Raw genomic sequence first — 27,929 nt, 5'->3', positions numbered from 1 at the left:
ATGAACAATTAAAACGACAATGCATAAAGGGTTATGGAATATCACAAACAAAATTATACCAAAAAATGACAATTTAATGGAATCCCCCTAACCGTTCACAATGTTTTTTAGGTAATCTAATAATGTTAAAACAATAATCAAATGTAATTACACATAAATAAACATACAAATTAATAAATACATTCAGGCACCTAGTGATTATATTATACAGATCTTAATTTTTACTATAATAATTAAACTTGACAACAATTTTATTTTTATTATATTTTTTTCAGAGCTTTGTGTAGAAAATATAATAAAAATTTTGTGCTAAAGTATTTTTGGTTTCAATTTTAATATTTTCAATCACAAAATATCACAGGATGAACGACAAATAATTTACTAATTAAACTAAAAATATGTTCCATTTTTTATTATAAATGTCTAGTCCGTCTAATCTCGTCTGTATATCTCAGAAACAAATTTTAATATTCTGTCGCTCGAACTGGGGGACATAATCAACTTTTTTTTGTTATTTATCCAACAAGTTTTATTAAATTTAAATCGTAAAATAAACCAAACTACTTTTCAATTTATCATTAAATTTAAGTTACGCTTATTTCTTGCTGAAGACACTTCTGAAGAAAATATGTTAAATTATGACCCCTTGTCTATGCGATGATCTTACAAAATTCTATCACATATTTTCGAAGTGAAAATATGATGATTGAACATATTCTAATCTAAAAGTGGACAGTTTTGCAAATTACACTCTGTTTCAGGTGATTCCTTTTCAATTTTCTCTGTCTGAATTTTGACCTGTATATTGAAAACGATCTACTCAAGCCAAATGGTCGTGGTCATTTTGTACAACCACCCAGTATTTTGAAACCGCTTCTGAGAACATTGGTAAGACTTATTTATCACAATACACAAATATGAAATGTAACCAACAAGTAATAAATCAGATATTCAGTATTCTTTTACTTCGTTTAGGTGGTAATATTGGTAGTAAAACATTTAGTTTCCCAAAAAAAAAACACGGACTTAAGTTTTATTTTTATAATTGACAAGTAAAAGTTTCTATACAGTATGTCCAAGATTCGATTATCTATACAGGGATCTCGCTTCCCGTAAGAGCTACTGCAAAGGTTAAATGGGGAAAATTTTAGAGAATTTAGATAATCCAACACCGTTTTAAAAATATTTAATTTTTGCTTCGTTTTTGAAATATTTTCGAAAAACCAAAAACGACCATTTTCGTTAATTTTAAAAAATTTTAAATTTGGCTTGAACATTGTTAGAGCAACTTTTGAGGCTATCTTTCTGTGTATTTCGTTTTCAGTTCCGACGTTTCGGTCTCTAGATACTATCATCAACTTCTTTTTTTCTTATGGACGCCATTTTGTTTTTTTTATCTAGTTAAAAAGAGCACGTTTTTTGCATCAAAATGATGTATTACATCTCACATAAAAAATGTACTTTTATGTTAAAAAAGCTAAAAAACAGTAACTGAGCAATGTTTCTCATTTTAGAAAATCGTTTAATAAGGCCGTTTACATTTGATTATAATCTTAATGGAAGGAGGTATTTAGATTTATTGAGAGCTGAGATTTTACCAGCTCTTCGAGAAAGTGTGCCAAGATTTTGGAAAATTATGGTTTCAACAGGACGGCTGTCTTACGCCCGTTATGGATTTTCTTCGAGAAAATTTTGGAAACAATGTCATTGCATTAAATGGTTCAATCCCATGGCCAGCTAGATTCCCAGTCCTATCCCCTTTAGATTTTTATCTTTGGGGTCATGCCCAAGAATGAGATTTATGAGTTTGAACCTCCTACAAATGTTGATGTTCTCCGAGAAAGGGTAATAAATACTTTTGCAATGATAAACCGAAATTCACTTGGCAGAGTCATAAGTAGCGTGCTAAAACATACCGAAAAGTGTCGACGAGCGAACGGGAGACACTTTGAAAATTTACCAGACTAAGATTAAGTTACGTTTGGTTAGATTGAAAGCTAGTTTAGACCATAAATACATACTATATTTTCATTATTTTGTAATCGTTTAGATTTTGCATTAACGTAATTTTAAGAATTACTTTTTGTAACATGTAATACATCATTTTAATGCAAAAAAAAACGTGCTCTTTTTAACTAGATAAAAAAACAAAATGGCGTTCATAAGAAAAAAAGAAGTTGATGATGGTATCTAGAGACCGAAACGTCGGAACTGAAAACGAAATACACAGAAAGATAGTCCTTAAAAGCTCTAACAACGTTCAAGCCAAATTTAAAAAATTAGCGATAATACAACACTTTTTTGAAAATGGTCGTTCTTGGTTTTTCGAAAATAATTAAAAAACGAAGCAAAAATAAAATATTTTTAAAACGGTGTTGGATTACCTAATAAATTCTCTAAAACTTTCCCCATTTAACCTTTGCAGTAGCTCTTACGGGAAGCGAGATCCCTGTATAGAGAATCGAATCGTGGACATACTGTATAACACATTTGATTAGACCAGTTGTTTATGTTGATCTAAGCCACAATAACAAATTACGGAGATCAATTTAATTACACAGTTCTCCTTGTCTTTTAAACTGTTACTGATAACGCGAGAAAACCTCGTAATACTTGGGAAATATTACTGAAATTGTATGTTTTGGGTTGAAATTAGTTGGGTTAAATTGTAATAATATACTGGCAGTTGAATTTTGTATTTGAAGTTTATAAACAGGAGGACCAACATGTTTTTTGTTTGATGTTTTCACAAGGAGGGGAAGTTAATACCAAGAAAAATCTCGAAACATGTACAATTTTACTGTTACTTTTATGACTTTATGTTTTTAAAATATTACCAAGTTTATTATAACTAATGTTCTTTACCAGTAACATATTAACCATAATTGACGTTTCCGGAATAATTTACTTAATTTGCAAAATATGTTCAAATTCTCGGAAGCTCATCGTCATTCAACCAGCCTTTACAAACGTAAACTTGAACATTCCGCAGTGTATTAATGAGCAACGTGATAATTTTCTGATTAATAAGGAAATCATCGTACGCAATTTCATTCACCCATTGGAAAGCCACGCAAGTGAAGTAATTCTTAGCGAATCTGTGGTTTAACTCATTAATCTCCTCAAGGCATTTGTGTAAACTTTTAAAACTTATCACATCTGAAGTGGTGTATCTAACAGCACACCCGACCACGCCGAAATTGTTAACTTTGTCGTCATAATACACTATTTCGCCCAAGCTCTCCGGTCTATACCGATGAAACGTCGGTAAAAAATCGCTTTTCTTCGCTATATGCTGCATGATATTATCGGGACGTCCCCGTATAGTTGTCAAATAAATTATTAACGCACCTTTTGATATTTTGGTAATTGGATAGTCTTGGTATAGGAACCTACATTTTGATTTATTATCTTCGATCTTTAAGTTCTAGAACAAAAATACAGGTGTTAGGTTAGGGGACGACACAAATATCAACTCTACGTTCATAAACCCCGACTCAAAAGTTTAATACCTACATTTTAAAATTACCGACTATAACAAATAGATAGCACCCACTAGACTAGACATAAATGTATAAAATTCTAAAATTTGTTAAAAAGACATAAAAAGGTACAAATGAAACATGCATATTATAGTACAAAATAAACATTTCATAAAATTTAAATATGACACAACTATAGTAATAAAACAGTTAAATAACAAACAATATAAAGTTTTTAGTTATTTTGAGTGCGATTTTTATTGTTCGCTCCGCTGTCAATTGACGTTTTGGTTTGCAGGGGTTTCTTGGTTTTACCATAATTCTGCAATTATTGTAAATTTGAACGTATGTAACTCAATTCCTTTTTTCAATTAATTGAAGATATACCAGGTGTCCAAGAGCACCCTGGACATAGGAGATTAACATGGGAAAACGGTTTTGATTTTTTTGCGCCTGTACGGTTGATTTGATTGAAAAATCGTAATAATGAAAGTTGTAGTACCTATCACGGACTAGTTTTCTGGATTTTTTTCAGATCTCTAACTTGAACCCTTTCGTCGTAAAACACGAACAAAAATTAGAAAATTTAAACTTTTGGCCTGCACTGTATAGGCGGTTGTCGGGCAACGGATAAACAGATCATTGTTGCTGGTACGGTTGCTCGACAACCGCTTATACAGTGCAGGTAAAAAGTTAAAATTTTCGCATTTTTGTTCGTGTTTTACGACGAAAGGGTTCAAGTTAGAGATCTGAAAAAAATCCAGAAAACTAGTCCGTGATAGGTACTACAACTTTCATTATTAAGATTTTTTAATCAAATCAACCGTACAGGCGCAAAAAAAATCAAAACCGTTTTCCCATGTTAATCTCCTATGTCCAGGGTGCTCTTGGACACCTGGTATACTAACGACTCTATAAGGCAAATTGTACAGGATGTCATATTTTTTGACAGTTTTGTAGTGTATACAGTAATTCAAATTCGACCGAAAGTGAGCAACTGTGTTTAGACAGTGACTTTTAATGGTGGCACTTTTCCTCCCTAGGGAGAAACATTTCATTTTCTATAGGGGTCCTAGAAAAATGGATTTTATCTCACAAATATTGATAAGTTTGGCGGCATTGTTTATTTATGACGTAATGATGGTATATGTTGTGAAAGTAGATTTCGTTGGCGTTTTCTATACAGGGGATTCTGTCTTAAAAATATCTATTCTTTTTAAGATTGATTTATTTATTTTTTCTTTTTGCGCAAATTAAAATTTATAAAGCCTCCCATACACGTGCGAACAATTACTCTAGCACATACACGTAGCAACCTATTGCGCAAACATAATTTCGATTTGTGGTATAGATTCGATTGTGGTTCGTTGAACATGTCAGATTGCTGTGCCGCCATTATTTAGGGTCAGAATAGCTGAGAAATGAATAGTTAAAATCAAAAAGTGTGCTTTCCGCTGTTTATCATTTGTTGTCTGATTCTCCATATTGGAGAAATAAATAGCAACAAAATAAAACAAAATTGCCTGACAGTGTCTAGGAGCAGGAGTTGACTAACTCAAGTTTGCACGACCATACCATACACGTCAAACATGTACTCAAATGAGTATTTGTACAAATTATTTCGACCCTGACCGATTTTACTCAAACAGTTTGCGCAACCATTCAAACAGCCCCATAGACGGTCAAACTGTTTGCACAAACACCGAATTTGCGCAAATTGTTCGCACGTGTATGAGGGGCTTAAGGGATACCAGGGATATTCAGGTAGAGGTGTCAATTTTGTGATTTTGAATTTTTTAGAATTATTGGACATATATTTAATTTTCTTGCAAAGCTAAAGCTGCGGACTGATGGAAGAATAGCTTGTAGAAAGCCTCAAACAGTTAATACACCTTGCGTAAAGGGCTGGCCGGAAATACGATAGTTTTCGCCCCGTCGTTTGATGTTTGAGAACTAAAGCTAAAGAGGGTGTAATCTGCATTGGGCAGTTCCAGTCAGGTACCAATTGGAAGCATTTGTTGCTGCTTAAGCAAACTAGTTGGGAACGCTGCAAAGCTGTCTAACAGATTTCATCTTTGAAGAGCTAGATACTGAGCTGATTGCTGCTGTTCAAAAACGATAGATACTCCGATGATGTTGTCAGCGAATTCCAGAAAACCTGGAGGCGAACTCCGTAACGATGTAGGAAATAGAAAACGCATAGAAATAGACAAGAAAGAAAAGGTCTTTCTATTAACTGTTGGTACTCTATAAGCTATTTTCTATCACATTCGGCTGACACCGTCAACAGAAAACGGGAACTTATCGGTCCTAAAAACATTGACTAATTTCCAGTAATAAATCTAGGGCTTTTACTTGTTTCGTCGTATTCAGGGTTAATGACGTATCAATTACAATAATTTGAATAATTCTACGTTTTTTATTTTCTTTTTCAGTAATTAATCATATATTTCAAAGTTTACATTCTAAAATAATCCGTTTTGTTGCCATTTTTGTTGTTGGTTTTATTTATTGTAGTTCTGTCTCTTCAGTTTCTTATTTTCTTGTTAGACCATTAAAATTTTTCAGTTCCTTGTAAACATGCTACCAATTTTTCTGCATTTTGTGAAGAAAGTAGGATGGGACTTTAGGATGTGTTGATGGAACCCATATAGCCATAACACAACCATTCATTCCATCATGAACAGCTTACACCTCAAAAACAGTAACTAATAGATGCATCAACACTTTAACTAAACACTCAAAAACAAAGAAAGGGGGTGCAAACACAATCAATTGGTCCCCAACACAACCTTATTGACACAATGTTGACACTGACGGGCATAAAGGTTAAAAAACAAAACATTTGAATTTTAGAAGACGACGGAAAACAAAGATTGACAAATACAAACTTTCATAGCCGCAAGAGAGATAAAATCATAGCAAGACCTCATTTGGTCTTTCTATTTTACCCAACCCGAATAGTTACGTTGAGTGCCGATCTTCATCAATCGAAACGTAGAGAGTACCATATATTACGATAGAAAAGGGTTTTCTATGATAGCAAATAATTTTCCTTGCTATTCGTTAGAGAGTTCGCCTTCTGAATTAGGAGTCATAGTGCAACACACCACGTGATCTGTAGACGTTTTGTTTCTTGGACTAATTCCGTAAACGTGTCAGAGACAGTAAGTAATTAGGCTAATATAGACAGTAGTTCATACCAGGTGTCCAAGAGCACCCTGGACATAGGAGATTAACATGGGAAAACGGTTTTGATTTTTTTGCGCCTGTACGGTTCATTTAATGGAAAAACGCTTTAGATAAAAGTTGTAGAGCACATTTTCGGCTATCTACTTGTAATTTTTTCAATACCGTAGATTTGACCATTAAGACGAAAAACGGATCTAAAATTCGTAAATTTTAAATCTCCCGCCAAGCGGTCGTTAAGGAAAGTTTATATCCGGTGGTGCTACCAACCTTTCAAAATCATAACAAATCGTTGTCAGTCATTCTGTAATAAAAACATTCAAAACAAGTTTATTTAGTAATAATTTTGAGTTACTACCCACATACTGCGAAGAAAATACAAATAAATCGTGATAAAAACACTTTATCAGTAGCCACAGCCCAAAAATCTGGTAAGTTGCATTCATAACCTCATTCAATGTCTCTACTAAACTTATTTACTTTGTAGCAAAATTCTTAAAGAAAACACTGGTTTTGCTTGCAAATATTTAATGAGGATGACCGAATCACCTATCTCAAGCCTCTTCATAACACTACCAAACGATTTAAAGTGATGAAAACAGTGGACAATGAAGATCTTTGAAGATAAGTTTCCTACTGTACAGGGACAACAAAGGGGCCAAATACTTCCTTCAAAAGTGGTGTGATTTAGTTTCAATGTGCTTAACTTCATGGACTATCATCAGCGAGGGTCTTCACCAGTGTTGCAACTAAAACTTAAAATGATTCAGTGTTGATGTCTGACTTAAATCTCAAAATTTGATGTGCCTGTGAAATGTGAATAATGTTAAACTGGCTATAAAACCTCTGAGAAACCCCTTCTAAGAAGAGAATGTGGACTTACACAGTCAAATTATCAGTCAGGTGACAAAACTTTTTGTATATGGGTAGGTATTGTCGAAAAACCAACTTTTCAATTGAGGTATCTACATGAGCTGTTCTATTCTAGGTTTAGGTATTAACATTATAATTGTGTTCTTTTTTCCACACACTCAATTGTTCCAAATAAAACTTTGTACACTGAACGTTTGTATTAATTATTTATTCACAGTTCAAGGTACAGTATACATTTTCTTCAAGTGAAAAGTTTAGGTACAATAGGTGGCAAAGAAAACTGGTCTTACCACATAAACAGTGATTGTTCCACAGATTGAGTGTGAGTGGGTGAACCTGTCACCATACAAGCTTTGCTAAAAACAACTTTGCCTTACTAACCTAATGTTTGTTTGGATAATAGTGGAGTTCCAAATTAGCAAAGGTAGGTGAAAAGTAGTGATTGAAAGTCTCTAAAGAGAAACAATTTGCTTCTAATTCAATACACCATGTCACAGGACATACCTTTACTAATCAAATGTGAACTCGAGTTACACATTACTTGCAAATAAACTATGTTTGGTTAGTAGACATTTTACAAGTATCCTTGTAGGTGAATGATATTCAAGTTAACTAATGGAGCTAATTAAATATCAGTACTTACCTTACCCTGTAGAGATGGGAAAAAACATTGACAATCAGTTATAAAAAATGCCTTTTTACACAGACAAACTAATATATACAGACGGTCAGCCAAATGGTTAAAAAACGAAACGCTAAATGGAGACCCTTTGCTGTTCAACAGTCTCCATCGGCGAATCGACGGTATCTATTTCGAGCGTCTCATAACAGATGGCAGTGCAGCCAGTAAATTTTTCTGCAGTTTGGCTCTTGTTTGAAGGCATAATTACGCAACGTTGCCTGGTATTGCTAGAATTCTTTGTACCATCAGAAATTTTTTTAAATGATCATTGCAATTTGCTTATATTGTTTTATTAAGAAATATTAAGATATTGAGGGTAACTAGGAATCGTGTTATTGGAGTTAGAACAGATAAAACTTTATTTAGAACGTATTTAAGTTTATAATTGGCACTGTATTTACGGATAATGTTTTCCCGCCAAATTCATCAAAACTGTTGCTATTTGTTAACCGTACGTGCAGACATCGGTAGTGGAAGTTTAACTTTTGTGTTATTTATTATTTTTTTTCTGCTCACATAGATATCTGATATTTACAAATATGTCGGGAAATGTGTGCAAGTACTTAAACTGTGGAAAAAGTGGTCGTGACGGTGTCCGATTATTTAGATTTCCTCATAAGAACCCTGAACTTTGTCGAAAGTGGGTGATTTACTGCGGTATGGGCTATTTTTAACTAAAAATGTTCTTATTTAGCTTGCTTTAATGTAGTGCCGCATGATGCTTTTCTGTATTAACCTATTACCTTACTTAAAAGTTAAAAGACTATTTAAAAACCCATTGTCGCACTTTGCAATAGGTATTCAATTTGTTCAGGGTTAGGACTTCTTTAATATTATTGTCGATCAATATTATTGACTATCTCGTTTATTACGAATAGGTAGGTAGGTACACTTTTATAATACAGGGTGATGCTTAATAACATGATAGTATTCTACTAATTAGTACTATATTCATATCATAGACTAGACTTGCACATGTTTTAATGTGCAAACAATTTGGTAATTTTAACCAGTGGCGTTCGTATAGATTTTGCATTAAATATTTATTGAAAAAAATTATGCGTTATTGCATAATTCTTCGTGGTTTTTTCATATTATCAAAATTATTTTGAAAGTCCTAATTGGACATGTAACATAAATTGTTAATAAAATAAACAAGGAGCTGCTTTTTTATAAATATTCGAGAAATATTATTTGAGGTTGTTCTATTATAATTATTATTATTATAAATACTATTTGTAACTGATAAACTTTGTTTCTTTGGATAGGTAACAGTATTATAAGCTCGAGTATAAAATAAAAAAAATTAAGTTTTGTTTATAATCAACATCAGTAAACAGAAATTTATTAGTAGATTATAACATTTCATTTTTTCAAACAAAAGGTGTTATGTCGAATAGGCACCACATTTTTTCGATTTTAGAGAGTTACAACCATTTGAGAAGAAATAATTACCTAAACTATTATTTTTGACAGCATTTTTCCGCAATTTGGTTACCCTGCTTTTTGCAATTACAAAATGCTTTTTTTGTATACAAACAGGATGGTCCTCCGGGAACTCCATCGATTGTTGATAAAGTACACTTAAAAAAATCGAAAATTTGGCTACCAACCAAAATCGATGGGGGGTCGTTGATCTAAAATATTTCCAAGTTGGTGGTACTTCCGGTTATAGCAAAAGTAGCTACCAACTTCCGTATTTTAAATGGAACACCATGGATTAAAAACATATTAAAACTATTCTTTTTTGTACGACTTGTCTAATTTTGAGTGATTACAGTACCTGTTTTGAAGGAGGGAAGGACTATGAAGTCGTACAAAAAATAGTGTAAGCATCACGAACAGTAACAGCTTTACTGATCTCAGACAAATTAGAGGCTTTGCTTTGCTCAGCCTCCAAACTTTGTCATCGATCCTGCTTACTTACCGTTCTCGATACTTAATATACTATTATTTCTACTTTTTCCGTATTTGATCGATGTTCGCGGCTGACCACCCTGTATATAAAGTGTATCATTTTTTGTAATCAAGACTTATCAGGACTACCTGCAATGGCATTTGAATTGAATTAAACAAATCGGTTGAATTACAAAGCTCCTTTTTTTTGAGGTAAAGGCCGCATTCGTTTTCGCGCTCCATGGAGCGAGCAGTGCCAAGGTGACGTCATTATGTCATTCTGAAAAAAATTACGTCATTCTGACGTCACATTCGCTTTACTCTCTCCATATGAAGCGTGAAGACAAATACGCTTAAAGTAACCTAAGATGATTATTAAAAAATGAGAAACTTAAAAATGTAATCAAAAAATACATACATTATAGAATGTGCTTCTGTGGGCATTCCTGAAGTATTGTTCATAAAACCTGGATGCACTGTGTACAACAAAAATCATTTCGATCCTTTTTTATTTTGATTTGTAGGTAAACACAGAGCTTTATGATTTAAAGTAACATATGAATCATATGATCAGTCAATAATTAAAATAATTTAGACGAAATATTATTATTTACTATAAGAAAAAGTTTCGATTTTTAATAATTTTACAGGAAACGCAACTTTAGCCGATTTACCACCAGACATTATAAGGCAAAAATTCATCTGCGAAAACCATTTTTCCGATGAAAATTACCGAGGTAAAAAAAAAATTTATTTAAAAAATGACGCTGTGCCAAGACACTACGGTACTCTCAACTTCGAAGAGTTGAAAGTCCTTACACCTCAGAAAACTTACTCGAAAACCTGGAGCAACATGGACAGGCCCAAGAGAAAATTAAATTTTATTGAGCCCAATTTGAACACAGATATTAATTTTATAAGTGACATATCAAGTTTGCCTGATTATACTAAGTTGACTCCCCGCAAAGAAAAATTCTATAAAAAAATTAGATTTCAAACAAAGCAAAACAGAAATTATAGAGCTAGATTAAATAGAGCAAAGGCCTATATAAAACGTTCCAAACTGGCGATTTTTAACATTTTACCATTTTTATCAATTTTAAGTTCTGTGGCTAAAACACGTACTATTTTAGATTAAATTTAATTATTTGCAAGCATACGTACAAAATGCGCTCGGCTTTTTTTCTTATTTCTATTCCGTACCGACCCGTCGCGTCGCGCCGGTGATTTGATGCAGTTGTATAATCATAAATGCCGTGCGCCGAACGCGTCTCTCCAGAAATATGGCAACACTGCGGAAAACAAATTTCGCTCGTTCAGACGATCGCAGCCGATTACGCATGAGTCATCAAAATATTTTAAAACAATTTGTTAGTCTGACTGGTCTGGCGCCTTCACCAAAATTATATGGCTTCCATTTGCTCTGACCGTCTGTATATATTAGTTTGTCTGTGCTTTTTATTAACATCATACAATGTAAAACCACTTAAACACTATGGTGTGTTGATAACACTACAAAACAGAAGGATACAATAAAACTATCAGTCACATAGGTCACTAAATTGCACCACTTTTGAGGGAAGTATTTACCCTCTTTTGTGGTCCCTGTATAGTAAAGCAACTTATCTTCAAACATCTGCAGGCCTTCCTAGTCCATTGTTTTTATCACTTTAAATTGTTTGGTAGTGTTATGAAGAGGCTTGAGATAGGTGATTCGGTCGTCCTCATTAAATATTTGCAAGCAAAACCAGTGTTTTCTTAAAGAATTTTGCTACAAAGTAAATAAGTTTAGTAGAGACATTGAATGAGGTTATGAACGTAACTTACCAGATTTTTGGACTGTGGCTCCTGATAAAGTGTTTTTATCATGATTTATTTGTATTTTCTTCGCAGTATGTGGGTAGTAACTCAAAATTAGTACTAAATAAACTTGTTTTGGATGTTTTGATTACAGAATGACTGACAACGATTTGTTATGATTTTGAAAGGTTGGTAGCACGACCGGATATAAACTTTCCTTAACGACCGCTTGGCGGGAGATTTAAAATTTCCGAATTTTAGATCCGTTTTTCGTCTTAATGGTCAAATCTACGGTATTGAAAAAATTACAAGTAGATAGCCGAAAATGTGCTCTACAACTTTTATCTAAAGCGTTTTTCCATTAAATGAACCGTACAGGCGCAACAAAATCAAAACCATTTTCCCATGTTAATCTCCTATGTCCAGGGTGCTCTTGGACACCTGGTATATCTGCAATCTTTTCTGGTATCCGATCTATTCATTTAGTAGTAGTAGTAGTGATGTATGTAAACATTGAGCGCCAAACAATTACCCTGTTAGTGTCTGAATAGAAGAGTTACTCTAGTAAAGTGGTTAGGTTAGTTTTGTTACATTTATAAAATAACTTGGCATCCCTGGGATCTATTTTTTTGTAGTTTTGTGTATCTTGAAATCAAGATAATCACTCTCGAGAGAGTTTCGATGACATAATATTGCAATTAGACAAATCACTAGAATTGTGTCGTCCAACGGTTCAAGAAAGGAAATCCTTGGAACGACCCAGTCCCGAGAGTGATTGTCTTAACAATTCACGGTGATTGTATATTAGAAGTATCTAGAGAACAACTCAATATTTTTCACTGCAATTTGGAGTGTAGCCTAGGTTGGGTTCAAACTCTCTTTCCAAAATATTACCAGATTAGTCGGAAAAGAACACCAACTTTTGATTTTTAAATGGAACACCCTGTTCTTAATCTCATTTTTGAATTCCTCGCAAGAAAGCTAGTACCTAATTAATGTTAATACTTCCCTATACCTACTCTGCACCGTTTCTTAGATATTTTATAAAAATGGTGAATTTGTTAGCAAAACTTTAATTAAATTCTGAAGTCCTGAAAGGTTTGCTGATGTGACCTTTTGTCCTCAGCTAGACAATACTACATGGTTGAAAAGCCCAGAGACAGAAAATGAAAAAACCTACAGAGTGGTCAATATTTACCTTTTAGTCGGACAGATAAAAAAACTGCAAAAAGTCCGTTTTTTTAAATGGATTCATAGGAGTTTTATGGTTTGTAATAAAAGAACATTAAATTTAGAACAAATCCATGTACACATTTCCTATACCTAACTTCAACCGTTTCTGACTTATTAACAGTTTTTCCTTAAAGGGCGCATTCAATCGTAATCCGTACTAATCAGAATACGGACACTTGCTTGGTTATAATGACTAGTTGTCGCTTCCATAACTAGAACATATTGTGACAGATATTTGTCAAATTGAACACTGGTTCAAACTTAGCACAAGCAGGTGTCCGTATTCAGATTAGTATGGAATACGACTTTATAGGCACTTTAAGGAAAAACTGTTGATAAGTCAGAAACGGTTGAAGTTAGGTATAGGAAGAGTATCATAGGATTGTTCTAAATTTAATGTTCTTTTATTACAAACCATAATACATTGGTGGTTGCATTTAAAAAAACGAACTTCTGGCAGTTTTTCTATCTATCCGACTTAAAGGTAAATATTGACCAACTTGTAGGTTTTTTCATTTTCAGTCTTTGAACTTTTCAACCATGTGGTATTGTCTAACTGAGAACAAAAGGTCACATAAGCAAACATTTCAAAATTTGAGAACTTAATTAATGTTTAGACCACCGTTTTGCTGACAAATTTACCATTTATACGAAATATCTAAAAAACGGTGCAAGATATGTATAGGAAAGTATCGACATTAATTACTAAACTTTTTGCGAGGAATTCAAAAATTAGGTTAGAAACAGCCTGTTCCATTTGAAAATCAAAAGTGGCTGTTCTTTCCGACTGATCTGGCAACACTGCAAAGTTCAAAATATTTTAGATTGAGAGTTTGGACGCAACCTAGGCTACACTTGTCGTTCCTTAGATACTTCTAATATACCATCAGCGAGAATCACCCTGTATATCTTTAAGAACAAGGTAAATACACCACAAAAGTGTCAAAATTTGGACAACCTGTACTGACGACAGCACAACTAATAGAAATAGAAGGCTAATTCCTAAGACTCACTTTTACTTTACAAAAGATCAACTTACTTGTTGAAAATTGCAAACTTTGATTTCCAGATCAAAACCTTGGAACAAACACTCCATCATTGATTTCACTTTGTCCCAGTTCAGCCGGTCCAAACCACAGCCTAGTCGAGGTGTCGCAATTTTTCTAACCTACAAACCATACAAAAGTACTGACATGAAGGTACTATACAAAAGAGTGAAGTGTTAAATGACCTGATGCGATTTAACGTGCTCCCTCATTCTGTACAGCGACTTCCACAATGTATAATAAGTTGGCTTCCCAGAAGATTCCCGTTTCGTTACCAAGTAGTAAATGTACCGATTGTTTGTCTCGTCGTAAATTGTGGCTATTCCGCCTTGTTTCACTCTTTGATCCAATAGATCAGGGATGTTTTTAAATTCTCGTCTAAAATAGATCATCATATTGAACTATTTCAAAAATAGTGAGTTTGAAAGGTGGTCATAAAGTTTTTATACTGTAATGACTTTGGAAGTGTCAGGAAAACAGACATTAAGGAGGTAGTATCAGAAACAAAACATAAGCGTTTTACTAGAGTATGTTAGTATCATTTGACAATTAATGTCACTATCACATCATAGTACTCAAATTTAATTCTGTAATGTTTATACATATTATAGTTTTGATCATATTTTATCATCTGAGGAAAAAGAATGTCGATTTGGTTGTGATTTACAAAATAGTAAGTGACTTTTAGTCCGGTTTGTCTTGCTCTGTCTGATCAGAGACTTATCCATAAACAGAATAACAAGTTTCCTGGAATATTTACCTGAAAATTTACAGAATACACCACAAAGTTATGATTGCATCTCCACGATGAATTTTTGTTTGAGTATATTATATTCTTCAAAAACAGAGAAAACTGAGAGAGTTAAACTCTAACTCTATGTTTTCTCAAAGTGGATAGAAAAATTAAAGCCATTAGAAGGTTGGGTTACCAAATAATATATAAAATAAAAAACCTCTACATTTTGCCAAATTAACATGACAATAACCGATTAACTGAAACTCCCGGTTTTTAGTTTGGGTCACTCGGTAATACTTACTTGAACGCAACGGCAATGCCACTGCCCATTCGGAGATCTTCAGCTACACAGTGGGCCAAAGAAAAATCATCGGGCTGTTCAAACAAGTCCGCTTCCACCTCGTCGACCACTTTAAACTCTTTAATTTTCTGCCAGTTCTTGTCCCACTCGTCAAATTCTTTTTCCATTCGCTCCACTCTTTTCGAACGATACCATGGATGAGCCTTCCTAAAAAACATCTAGTCACATATCGTAGATTTGTTTGCCTCTTGTTACATTTCTTCGTTGCTAGTTGGGTTTATTGTCTTACCACACAAAAAAGGTTTGTTGAAAAAATGGAATTTTGCACTATTTTCAACTAAGTTGAAAATAACAAGAACCTAGTTGTCACACAAGACATGACTCGGTCAAAATAGTTCGAAATTCCATTTTTCCCACAAACCTTTTTTGTGTGGTGAGACAGTAAACCCAACTAACAATGAAGAAATGAGTCTCAACAAACATATAGAACATATCTTTTGTTACATACTACAATAATAATTTAAAATGTACTAATTGCTGCAAAAGGTAACTATAAAAACCAAATGAAGAGCCATGGGGAATAACGAGGAAAGTCAATTTTTCAGAAAAAAAATGGATGTTTATCAAAGTTAACTAGACAAACAGAAATATTTACTTTTTTCAATCAAGTAGTCCTATTTTTTATGTGTTTAATTGTGTTCCCAAGGAAAGTGAAGGAGTAGTTCAAAACGATCATTTTGAGTTTTTTACGGTCCCTAAAACCCAAAAAATAACCGTGATACAGAAATTCGAAAATTTTGCTTTTACAATTTTCAATATAGAATTTAAATAAATTAATTATTTTTTTTTTAATTCTGATTATTTGATTAAATTAGGTTAGGTTTACACCCACTTAGAACCGGGTAAACATGGTCACAACTGGCAGAGCGTTAGTTTCAAGTTTAACCGTTGTTTGCACACCTTGTATGTCAAAAAAAACGTCAAATATTTTGGAAACGGTTAGAGTAGACCAAAAATGTTTAAATAATAACTTTTTTTACCAATGTACTAGGTTTATACCCACTCTTTTGTTTGTGTGTGTTTGTCTGTCTAAGTTTCGTAAACAGGAAACCCGACTGTATTACTTCAGCCTGCCCATTGGTTATAACGTAGGTATTTCAACTTTATATACAAAGACCTTAAACCACGATATAACTCGTAATCATTACTGGACAAAAAAAGAAAAGAAAGGTGAAAATCACTAGACATTTATCGTTATTGTAGTAGTTAGTAGCGAAGGAAAAACGAAAAAACTATTCCTGTTATTGAGAAAAATGCCGACGTTTCGACTTTTATTTTTTTCCCAAGACTGTAAAACACGTTAATCAGTAAAGCACATGGGAAAACAAATTAAGCAATAACTACTTGATACAAGCACATTAAAACAACAATTACCTACCTATTCTCATATGAAAGTTACTGTATAAAGAAGAAGTTACTGTAAAAAGAAGTCACTTCCATAGAAAATGCATAGGGTATTACTTTGATAAAAAGGGAGAATATTAAGACCTAAAACGTAATACTGAAAAGATACTGTTACATACCTAAGTCTTGGAAAATTCAGTGTCATTTGAAATCAAATTTGGGGAATGTAGAAAAATCCTAAATTCTAGTATTAGTGAAAAGAGTCAAACTACAAAAAACGCCCTTGTATACTTACGTTGCTGGAGAACTTCCTTCTGGACCTCTGATCATACCAAAGTTGATTGAATCTCCCATCTGTGCAACAACGTTATTATCACTTCTATTCAGCTTCTCCCTCTCCATTCTTGGGTCAATGAGTTTAGGCCCCTCTGCCATTTGATACTTGACTTCCGGCCACAATTTCACCCCTCCAGTCCAAACGGTCTCCTCTTCTGATGACTTGTTTAACTGTATCTTTAGTTCTGGTTCAGTGTCGACTTCTTCCTGCTGCACTTTCTCTTTACATTTGATTTTAGTTACAGATGAGTCTTCCTTCGTTTCGCTTGTTTGGTCATCCTCATTTTTATCAGGTAAATCCTTCTGTTTGTCTTTTTTTCCTTTCTTGAGGTTTCCATTTGGGCTGCTGACTGACTGCTCCATAGACATCAATGTGGCTTTCTTTGAAAGTTCTTCGTTTATAAGCTTATCCATGACACTAAGTTCAAGTTCTGGAGAAGTATCTTTATGGCTTTGTTTAGAAGGACTAGAAGAGTTTTTCGTACATTTCTTATTAATTTTTGATGAATGCGGTTTTGGCGCTTGATAACTTCCAGACTCTCCACTTTCTTCATTCCAGTTACTACCATGCTTCAGATCTTCATTTATAACACTAGAAGACGTTGCTGGTACATCATCGTCCTGAGGTTTTCGACGAAACATCTTCTGTGTGCTTTTATGGTCAATTCTGCTTGTTCCCCTACCTCTTGCGGATTGTTCAGGGTGTCTTTGATGCTCAAATGGCCTTTGACGAAAACTTGCTGACTTTGCTTGTCCCCTTTGATAACCCCTCGCATTCTGCTGCAATAGTAAAGTTTTACTTTGCTCACCATCTGACCAGAGACTATGTGTTGGATTTTCATGTCTTGTTGAATGTTTAAGCCCAAAGTTGCGGCCTCGATTTTCATACATACTTCGAAAATCGTCGTCATGTGGTTTGGTCTCATAACTTCGATAATTTCTGTTACTACGAGGTGGTATTCTGCTTCGACTTCCTGGATAGTAAAATCGCTCATGATCACTGGTCTGTCGTCTACCTTCTCTATTGCTCCTTCGATCGTTGTTTCTATTTTCTAGAGCCCCTCCCCATGCTGCTGCTTCATCCAACAAATGTTCCTCCTTAACATATTTTTGTTGGGTGGCATCTTTGTGTTTACTGTAACTAGAATAATAATCCCTAGAGCGTTTCCCGCCTTTGGAGTGACGGCTATGATGTTCACTTTCAGAAGTTTCAGTATCATCAGTGTGGATTCTTCCGGTACTTTCATGTTTTGTGCTGTGATAATTCTTATTTTGTGCAATTGGATGAGGTGGCATTTTATCTACTATTGGTGATTTGTCAGTGGTGCTACTTTCTTGCTGATCCTCCTTTTCATAATAAATTCTTTTGTTGAAATCTCTTTGATTTGTGTCTGGAGCCTCTCCCCATGCAGCTGCTTCATCCAACAAATGTTCCTCCTTAACATATTTTTGTTCGGTTACATCTTTGTGTTCATATGAAGAATAATGATCCCTAGAGTGTTTTCCGCCTTTGGGGTAATGGATTAGAGCAAAAGGATGAGGTGCATTCTGCATTTCTCTTCTCCGTATTGTATCGAGCGAGTCAGGTACAACTGGGTATACTGAACATGGACTTTTGCTCTGCCTATTAAAATGTTCACTTTCAGAAGTTGTATATTCGGTATCATCAGTGTTATTTCTGCTGTAATAATTCGTATTTTGTGCAAATGGATGAGGTGGCATTTGATCTCCTATTGGTGATCTGTTAGTGGTGCTATTTTCTTGTTGATCATCCTCTTCATCATAAATATTTTTTTGCCCTGTGTCTGAGTGTTCTCCATGGCCAAAAAATCTGCTAAATGGATGTGGGGCCTGCGGGTGACCAGTGTCAATAAAAACATTTTGCCCAAATTGGTCAAATTCCAGCCTTCTTGCTGTCTTACTTCCAGTTACTAAAGTACTACACTCTGTCCTTTCACGATTATCACTATCTACACGTCCTTGAGCGTTAACATAGCTAGTAGTTAACATAGAAGCGTATGCCTTCTCCAGATCTTCGGTTGGGTTATCTAGTTTATCAAAATCTGCTTTAGTATCAGCAAGCAATAAGTTATTGAAATTTGACAACATTTCTCCCCATGGATTAATGTTGTAAGGACTAACTGTTTCATGTGTTGGAGGGATACTTGGAAAAGGATGCGGTTCAAACGATCGACTTCCTTCTTGTGTTAGGTTTACATTCCATGGAGGGTTGTTTATTGGAAAAGGATGTGGTGCTAAAAATTCACTTCCTGCTGGCATTAAGTTTACTTGCGATGGATGTGGTTGTAACATATGACTTTCTTTTTGTGGTGATTTTATTTGCCATGGATGGCCTTGCCTTGGATCAAATTGTAAATAATAACCTTTTTCTTTTATTATTGTTAAATGACTTTTTTCTTGTGTACCTTCTACTTGCCATGGATGATTATTTCTATTTGGAAAAGAAAGCGGTTCTATCAAATGACTTTGTTCTTGGGTTGATTTTACTTGCCATGGATGGATGTTTGTATTTGGAACAGGATGCGTTCCTAAGAATTGACTTCCTGTGTAAGGATGTGAACCTAAATGATGAAAATTATTGTCAAAAGAATTGTTAGGAACTGGAGGGGCATTATCAAAACTCGTCATATTAATCTCCTCAGTAGGTGGATGATCATAGTTAGTATTAATTCCATATTGGGTATTTGGCATGGGTTGAGGGGCATGCTGATGTGATGTATTTTGTGTATGAATCAATGGGTAAATATGAGAAGGCACTAAAATGAAATTATTTGGTGTAGTTACTGTTAATTGTAAGCTTTTTAATAACGTTTATGACTAACGCTTAAATTAATTCCAATTCTAATTTGCTCACCATTTGGTAAAACTTGTGGAACAAATGTTGGAGCATCTGGATTAAGGGCACCAGGTTTATTATCATCAGATGGTGGCGTGTTCATATTGGATACAGTGCTGTTACTGGTTAAAATCTGCAAAGATTAGAAAAACGTTACCTAGTAAGATAAAAATGGTTCTGTAAGGTTTTTTTTTACGCCTAAGTTTTGGAATAAGCTTTGGACCATTTCTGTGGCCCATCTCTCAGGACAATATAGGCCGTAAAGTCACAGAAAAGTCAGCTGTCATTGATATGAAAATTAACAATTTTAATTAATTGAACTTTTGTGGATATAGAGAAAAAATAATAAATTGTACATGAAAGGCTGAAAAAACGACTAACATCTTTGAGAAAATAAATGGTCTTTGCTTTCCTCTGATCTAAATCCTTGGTCGCGGCTATAAAGAAGAAAATTGCAGCCAGTTTGAACACAGTTTGTTTGAGGTCTTACAAGAGCCGAATGATATTTTCAGCCTGAAGTAAGTACAATATTTTGCACCAAACTGCAAAAAAATTAGAGAAAATACTTAAAATGTAAGAGTGAGACTCAAGTAAATTTTGATAAATTAACATATGTAAATAACCAAACACAAATAAAATCAAACAAAATAAATAGTTTGAATATGACAAGTAACAAAGGGAACATCCCATTCAAAACATTTACCTATACAGGGTAATTCCAAAGTTGGTGCTTTCCTTTCACCTGCGTATAGGGCTTCAAAAAATAAGGTTTTTTTTCCTTTGACGCTTTTTCGAAATATGAACAATGACGAAGATACAGGGTGTCAAAGTTTTAATGAAAAAAAACAAAATAAAAAATAACTTAAATTTAATTTTAACTAACTACAGGTTATTCCTTATCAACAGACATAAACAAAAACAAAAGATTTCAGCCGCCTTTGAACTAAGTTTTAATAATTTGACACTTTAAATTAAATAGCATTTAATTTTAGGCACGCATTAAGACGGTTTTTATTTTTTTTACTGGGAAACGGTGCGTCGTAGCAAAAAATAATAAAAGGGGTTTTATTTTTAGAATTGAACAAGGAATTCAATTATAAATTTTATGTTGAAAAAAAGCCAGTTGGGTAATATTTTTTTTTTTAAATGTTTTAAAAAAGTTATACCCGCGCCACTGGTAAACGCAAGAAAATTGTTGTTTCTTGGAAAATTTGCTTTCCACGTAGCTACTGACACCTACGAAATTTTGTTTAATTACTTCAAGTGGTTTGGCCAAAATCATAAAATTTTTATTTTTTCAGTAAAACTTTGACACCTTGTATCTTCGTTATTATTCATATTTCGAAAAAGCGTCAAAAGAAAAAAAACTTTATTTTTTGAAGCCCTATTCGCAGGTGAAAGGAAAGCACCAACTTTGGAATCACCCTGTATATTACATTATTACGTCCACTGTTAGTTTATCCTCTTTTGGTTTAATTATTTGTGTAAAAGCCATATTTACTATTTACCTAAAGTGTTTCATTAAATAATAAAATTGAAGTTTACTCAGAAATCTCAATAACAAGCTACTAAAATGAATATGTACAGTAAATTTATGCCTCAATTTATTTAAAAAGTTTGTTATTGGGACCCAAAACGTATTTTCTTGATCTTAATGAAGTTAATTGTTAGCATTCCATAAATCAAAGTTGACCAAGGTAATACTACTAACAAACTATAGTTCAAAATTAGGCACTGTTTGTTCACATCCAGCATATTAAAATATATTTTTGAATTAATCATTGACAAACACTCTTTGAAACATAATAAAGGTTGTACAATTTACACTAACACTTACAGATTTAAAAAAGACATTACTAATAACCACACATCCGTTAAAGTCTTCAGACCCTTTTGCACAGAAAATGTAGCAGTAGGGCCGCATTAATTTTCAAGCTCCATGGAGCGAGCAGCGCGTTTTTGACGTCACGATGACGTAATTTGGCAGTTGGTTAAATAATGCTTTTGCTAAATTACGTCATCGTGACGTCAAAAACGCGCTGCTCGCTCCATGGAGCTTGAAAACGAATGAGGCCTATGTGTTACCACCCTAAAAAACACTGACTGGCCGTCTGGCAACCTGATTTAGATTCTACTTTCAATATATTCCTGGACATTTTCCTTAGAATATTTGAGAGCAGCTTTCTTCTAAAATCAAAGACATATCATTGTAGCAACAGCAATAAGAAATGGTTCAACAATGAACTCAAAGCACACAGAGACTCCCTAAACTTACTCACCACTTTTGACAAACAAACTCCAAATGTCAACCTGACACAAGTGATAAAACAAAAACACTCCAAAATAAATCAAGCAAAAATTAATTTCTTTACTAGCAATATTGAAAACAACACCAATAAACCAAAAGTAATCTGGTACATAATCAATGACTCCAAAATCAAAGACAACACCAACATACAAACGACACTCTCCCTAAATGAACTCAACACGTTTTTTGCCAATATATCGGACACTATCTCAACCAATCTTTAGAGGTCCGGTGCTAATATCACACACATCACCTCAAAAATCATACACAACCATCATACCTTATTCTTAGCACCTGAGTCTCCTACAGGTGTTATGACAATCGTGAAGACCTTAAGCGACAGCACAGCTAAAGATTTATTTGGCCTCAGTAACAAAATTCTAAAACAGCTCTCTGAAGGTCTCGCACTGCCCCTCTCCATTATCATAAACAAATGTTATATCTCTGGGAGTTTCCCAAGTAAACTAAAAACTAGTAGAGTAATCCCCATCTTCAAAAAAGGTGGTGAAAACGACCCAAGTAACCACAGACCTATTTCTTTAGGCCCGGTTCTATCTGAGCCCATCGAAATCAGCCTAAACAATCGCCTGACCGCTTTCCTGGAGAGAAGTAATCTCTTCTCGGCGCGTCAGTTTGGCTTTCGGAAAAGAAGATCCACCACGGACGCGTTGAGGGCTCTGGTGGGCCACATAGTTGAGCGGTTCGAGGGGGGGGGCATCTGTGTTGGCAATCTTCTGCGACCTCTCGAAGGCGTTTGACTGTGTGTCACACCGGATCCTTCTTAACAAACTTGTATACTATGGCTTTAGGGGTAACTCGCTACAACTTATTCAGTCATACCTTTCAGACCGCTTCCACCACTGGTCGATATCGCGGGCAGCAGGTCGGAGGCTCTCCGTGTAAGCGCAGGTGTACCGCACGGGTCTATTATTATTCATCTTGTATGTAAATGAACTACCTTCCCATCTCTCAAATCTGACATCGGTTCAATATGCAGATGACACAACCCTTCTTGACCATCATTGTAACACTGCTCAGATCCACGTGGTAGCTGCCGCCACTCTTAGGAAACTAAACACCTATTTTACTGACATCACCCTATTTCTCCTCCGCAGAATCTCACACACCACTCCAATAGAAGTCTCCCGCACAGCATACATGGGTCTTTTCCAGTCCAAACTATTATATGGCCTATTATACTGGGGAAATTCGACAGACTGGCAAAAGGTCTTTCTGTTACAAAAAAAAACCATAAGAATTATGGGCAAACTAGAGTCCTTGGACAGCTGCAGAGCCTCCTTTCAAGATCTCCGAATCCTAACCTTACCAGGCCTATACATATACCAATGTTTGGCACATGCGAAATCCACAATATCAGAATTTGCAACAGTAAGTAGCAGACATCATTATACCACAAGACACGGTGAAAACTTATTAACACAAAGACACAGACTTACCTTAACTGACAAGAGCTACATCAATAACAGCATCAAACTGTACAACTCACTGCCCAATGAACTAAAAACTTTGCCCTATGCTACATTTAAAACAAAAATAAAACAATTACTTTTAGATCTGTGTCCTTACTCCTTAGATGAATTTTATATTAGCAATAGTTACACCATAAAGGTAATATTATAGTTATGCTGTATATTGTGTAATTTGTAAAGTATATGTACCTTTGAAAATGCTAAACATTGCGACGCTGTGTACTTGAGCAAATAAAGCATTTATTAATTATTATTATTATTTACTCCTTCGGACCGATTCTACAAGTATCAATTCAACCGGTTCTACAAGTAATTCAACCCTGGAATAATTATCCGGCAAGTAAATATAAACCTCTGTTAAAACTCCGGTTAATTCAAAAACGTTTTACAATGGCCTAAAGTCGTTTGGTTAGCTAATTTCGTAATAAAGTGCTACATTATGGTTTTCTCTGGTTTTTTTATAATAAATTAACATATTTATAACATTGATGTTGAAGATAAATAATTATTCCAGGCTATAGCCCGCTCACGATCCGCTTCGTCGTTTAAACTCCACAAGGGTATTACACCGTTTTACTCCCCGGTTAAGCTAAATGGCCGTTGCAAAATGGCTTTTCAAATCTAACCTTAGAATGGTACTTACTCTTTGTTTATCTCGTTATTGTAAAACCGGCCCTTAGTTGAAAATATACTGGGTGTCAAGAAAGATGTCAAGGTAATTAAAATAATACTTGAAATTAAGAAATTGTCCTATATGACCTGAGATTTTAGAATAAAATAATCATTAAATAAAGGCCACAAAAAGCTTCCTTAAAATAACATATTTATCAAGAAAAAATGCAGCTGAACACTGATTTTGATTACTACCAATTGGTCATACAAATTTCACTATAAAATTCTCTCTATTGAAATTTAGTTCAATCACCCCATAATTTTTTGTAAACAAAAAAAATCTGCCAATTGTGTTCAATGTAAAAAAAAATCTAGTTGCCTTTTTTTGCATAAGATTAGTATTGATCTCGCTATTGATGCTAAATAACAAAGTTTGTATCAAGGTTTTTTCTTATATATTTAATTTTTCTTATCTGAAGCATTTTCCCAATTAAAACTTGAGACTGACATGTTAGATAACATCTCACAAAGTATATTGACTTGAAAAACTATTAGGTTTGTATAACTTGCTGAATGTGATTTTTCAGTTTAGTGGAAATGAAGCATCAATAGTAAACATAAATACAGTGCGTTTTTTTTAACGCGCAACATAGGATTTTACGTGTTAAATTTTTAAGCCCATGTTAGACCATGTTATTTTGGAACTACAAGTATAAAACTTGACGGGTGTGTCTTTAGTACCCTGAAGCTTAAGTAAGTCTACCAATTTGGTCTAAAAAGTGATTTAAAACTGGAAAAAAATCATTTTTTTCGAAAAGATTTTATCCTTTCATACTCCCTGTATGCATTGTTGTTCCTTGTTGTTTTTGATACTGGCAGGGCAGGTAGCAGGTGAAGTTACTTATTTTGACTGCATCACGACCCGACATCTTTTAAACGTCAAAAGGGCATTTTATGATTGTTTGGAATATACTGTTTGGCTTCAAACGGAGGTCAATTTGAACAATTCACCTATAAAAATACTTCTTTTGTTCTTAACTTTCTTGATATAAAGTTAATGATCACCCTGTTTTACTTTCTACGCCAAATTTTACCTGCTACCTGCTCTGCCAGTATCAAAAACAACAAAGAACAACAATGCATACAGGGAGTATGAAACGATAAAACCTTTTCGAAAAAAGATGATTTTTTGCAAGTTTTTTAACACTTTTTAGGCCGAATTGGTAAATTTACGTAAGCTTCAGGGTACGAAATAGCCACCCGTCAAGTTTTATACTTGTAGTTCCAAAATAACATGGTCTAACATGGGCTTAAAAATTTAACACGTGAAATCCTATGTTGCGCGTTAAAAAAAAACGCACTGTATAATTTAGCTGAATGCATTTAATAATTTAATTTAAAACAGTGTGTTAGCGCGAATATAAATAGTTTAATTGTTATTATTTCTATGGATGTAACTTTACTTACAGAGTTTGCCTTGACTTTTAATAATATAGTTGAGAATATAGTCTCAATTTAAAATCTGCTTCTCTATTGCTTTGAGCCATATTATCAAATAAATGGAATATTTTGAATCTTGATTTTCTCTTTTAAAATCAAATAGGGGTTTTAATTTTAGGATTACTAGCATAGACTAAATAATAAGTACTTATCATATAGTCCATGCTACTAGTAAGAAATTGCACTTTCAGGTATTACTAAAAAAACTACTGTCTTATAGATCAAAAATGTAGAATAAAATTTGTTATGAAAGGGTAAATATGAGGTTGAGTTAAAATGATGATACATAGGATCACTGTATTTAACCAGCAACCAGTATTTGACTGCTGTTAAGTACAGCTCCAAAAAACAAGATTTTTCATAATTTAGTGCCCACCCTTCCTTCAGTTTTACAAAGTGTAATGAAAATAGCCTCCAAGCACCTTTAAAAAATAATGTGACTACTTTTTCCTCCAGATTTTTTCATCCATGTTAACTAGTACATTTGTTATTATTTAGTTTAAAAATATTGATCAAAGACCAGAAATTGTAGTTTATTGATATTGATATAAAATATTATTAAAAAACTGGGTTATTCTTCACTTTGTCAATGGTCATTTACTAGTAAATCAAAGATGGACACATCATGGTCAATTACTGGAAAAAAGTACAATTTTGCATGGATATAATATTTGTGAATGCAAAAATTAGAATTTACAATGTTTGAAACAACTAGTCACCAAAACACCTTACTAACCTATTAATTTATCTAGTAAGTAGGTAGTTAATGTTTTTCATGTAAGTTTACAGATTTTAAATACCAAGATACTATGGTAAAGTGAGAATTTTAGTTAGATGGTCAATTACTGGTACCTCTCGCTGAGCCTACTAAATACAAATTTGAACAAATTTTAACTTTTTGACCTTTTAACAACCAACATGCTAAAGACTGTATCAAAACTTCTGAAAGAAAATATTTTTCTGAAACGATAAGAAAAAATAAATTGAAAAGTTTTTAGGCCACACTTATCAATTATGATATAAGTAAAAAATTAAGTAAGGAACACTGTTATTATCATATTTTGAAAAATTATACCTATATAGGTATTTAAATTATATATTATATCACAAACATACCTGGATATTTTTGTGTGACAAAAATAACTAAAATTTGTGTGTATTATTTATACACTGTAGGCATTACACATACTGTATGACAAGTCCTGTTCTGTTATTGTTTATTATGGATCATGGATATGGATAAAAAGCTACAGTGGTACAAACACCTATTTTAATAATTTAAAAATTAGTTCTACTTCTCTACTGATATCGCACTAAAGACGACTCGCCGATAACTATGAGTATAAGGTGATAACAAAGGAGATATTAATGTTACAAAAAATGATAAACAAATTTTCTTACCACTAGCCTTATTAAATGTCTGGTTTTTGCCAAACTATCACACTGTTTATATGTTAATTGCGAAGAATATCGTTACCCAGGCAGACTATAATTGTTACTATTACTATACGAAACTAAAAAAAAAGAGAATTCAGATAATTAATTACAATATTAACAAAATAAGGGATTCACCCAAAACGACAATAATAAATTTCTAACCTAAAAAAAACTTAAATCTAGTCTTCTTGGTAATTTGACAATTGACATTCGTGCGTCAAATGTCAGTTTGGTGATTGGTCAGCTGAAAAGTACGTTCAGAAACTAAAGGCGGGTGCGTTCCCTTTACAGAACATCCCAATTAAAATTAAATAATATTGAAGTTTTTGATTTATCGCACTATAAACTTACAGTTTTACATTTTCAAGGTTACGTTAAATGCCTTAAAGGTATACAAACATTTTTATACAAATTAAATTTGTATTTTTTTGTTTTTGTTTAAGAATTGTCAACTTAAGAATTATTAATAATAGTAAAGTAGTCAAGAGATATCGATTTCTTTTCCAAATTCCTTGGTTTTACCGGGGTATAAAAAATTGGACAGTTTTCGACGTTGTTTCGTTACGGTACCACCTGATAAATGGATACATCTGCCCAAGAAATTGTAGGACTTTCTACTCATTCTTCCCAATCAATCTACCTGCCTCGTCTGATAAAAGCGGAGATGTTATCGTCTGGCAATACACACATACCACCTTAATTTGGAACTAATGATTTAAGGCTCTTTTTATATAACGTATTATCTAC

General features: G+C 33.7%; 1 protein-coding gene and 3 long non-coding RNA genes across 12 annotated transcripts; 2 read left to right on the top strand and 2 right to left on the bottom strand.

Annotated features, from left to right (window-relative positions):
- Positions 1-53: 53 nt before the first annotated feature.
- LOC145724914 (uncharacterized) lies at positions 54-27,355 on the bottom strand. 9 transcript variants are annotated; one of them, XM_081973395.1, is made up of 7 exons: positions 27,147-27,355; positions 19,854-19,968; positions 16,938-19,755; positions 15,239-15,445; positions 14,387-14,579; positions 14,195-14,323; positions 54-3,427 (listed from the first exon to the last, which is right to left on the bottom strand). In XM_081973395.1, the coding sequence occupies exons 2-7, from the start codon at positions 19,936-19,938 to the stop codon at positions 2,927-2,929; spliced, it is 3,933 nt and encodes a 1,310-aa protein (XP_081829521.1). In that variant the 5' UTR covers positions 19,939-19,968; positions 27,147-27,355; the 3' UTR covers positions 54-2,926. The 9 variants fall into 9 exon arrangements, with proteins under 9 accessions (XP_081829521.1, XP_081829524.1, XP_081829527.1 ...); XM_081973398.1 differs by having other exon boundaries at positions 16,938-19,560; XM_081973401.1 differs by having other exon boundaries at positions 16,938-19,026; positions 27,147-27,354.
- LOC145724925 (uncharacterized) lies at positions 8,255-9,976 on the top strand. The gene is made up of 2 exons (XR_014177128.1): positions 8,255-8,693; positions 8,847-9,976. It is a non-coding gene; the product is annotated as an uncharacterized LOC145724925 (long non-coding RNA).
- LOC145724924 (uncharacterized) lies at positions 10,987-13,110 on the bottom strand. Its single transcript, XR_014177127.1, has 2 exons — positions 11,950-13,110; positions 10,987-11,893 (listed from the first exon to the last, which is right to left on the bottom strand). It is a non-coding gene; the product is annotated as an uncharacterized LOC145724924 (long non-coding RNA).
- On the top strand, positions 12,709-13,745 carry LOC145724923 (uncharacterized). Its single transcript, XR_014177126.1, has 3 exons — positions 12,709-12,789; positions 13,105-13,435; positions 13,528-13,745. It is a non-coding gene; the product is annotated as an uncharacterized LOC145724923 (long non-coding RNA).
- Positions 27,356-27,929: the final 574 nt, after the last annotated feature.

This window comes from Ips typographus, linkage group LG2 (assembly GCF_016097725.1).
Source record: "Ips typographus isolate SLU linkage group LG2, UJ_Ityp_2.0, whole genome shotgun sequence".
NCBI lineage: Eukaryota > Metazoa > Arthropoda > Insecta > Coleoptera > Curculionidae > Ips > Ips typographus.
Note: the sequence above shows the minus strand (reverse complement) of the source record. Positions and strands in the feature narration are given on the sequence as shown.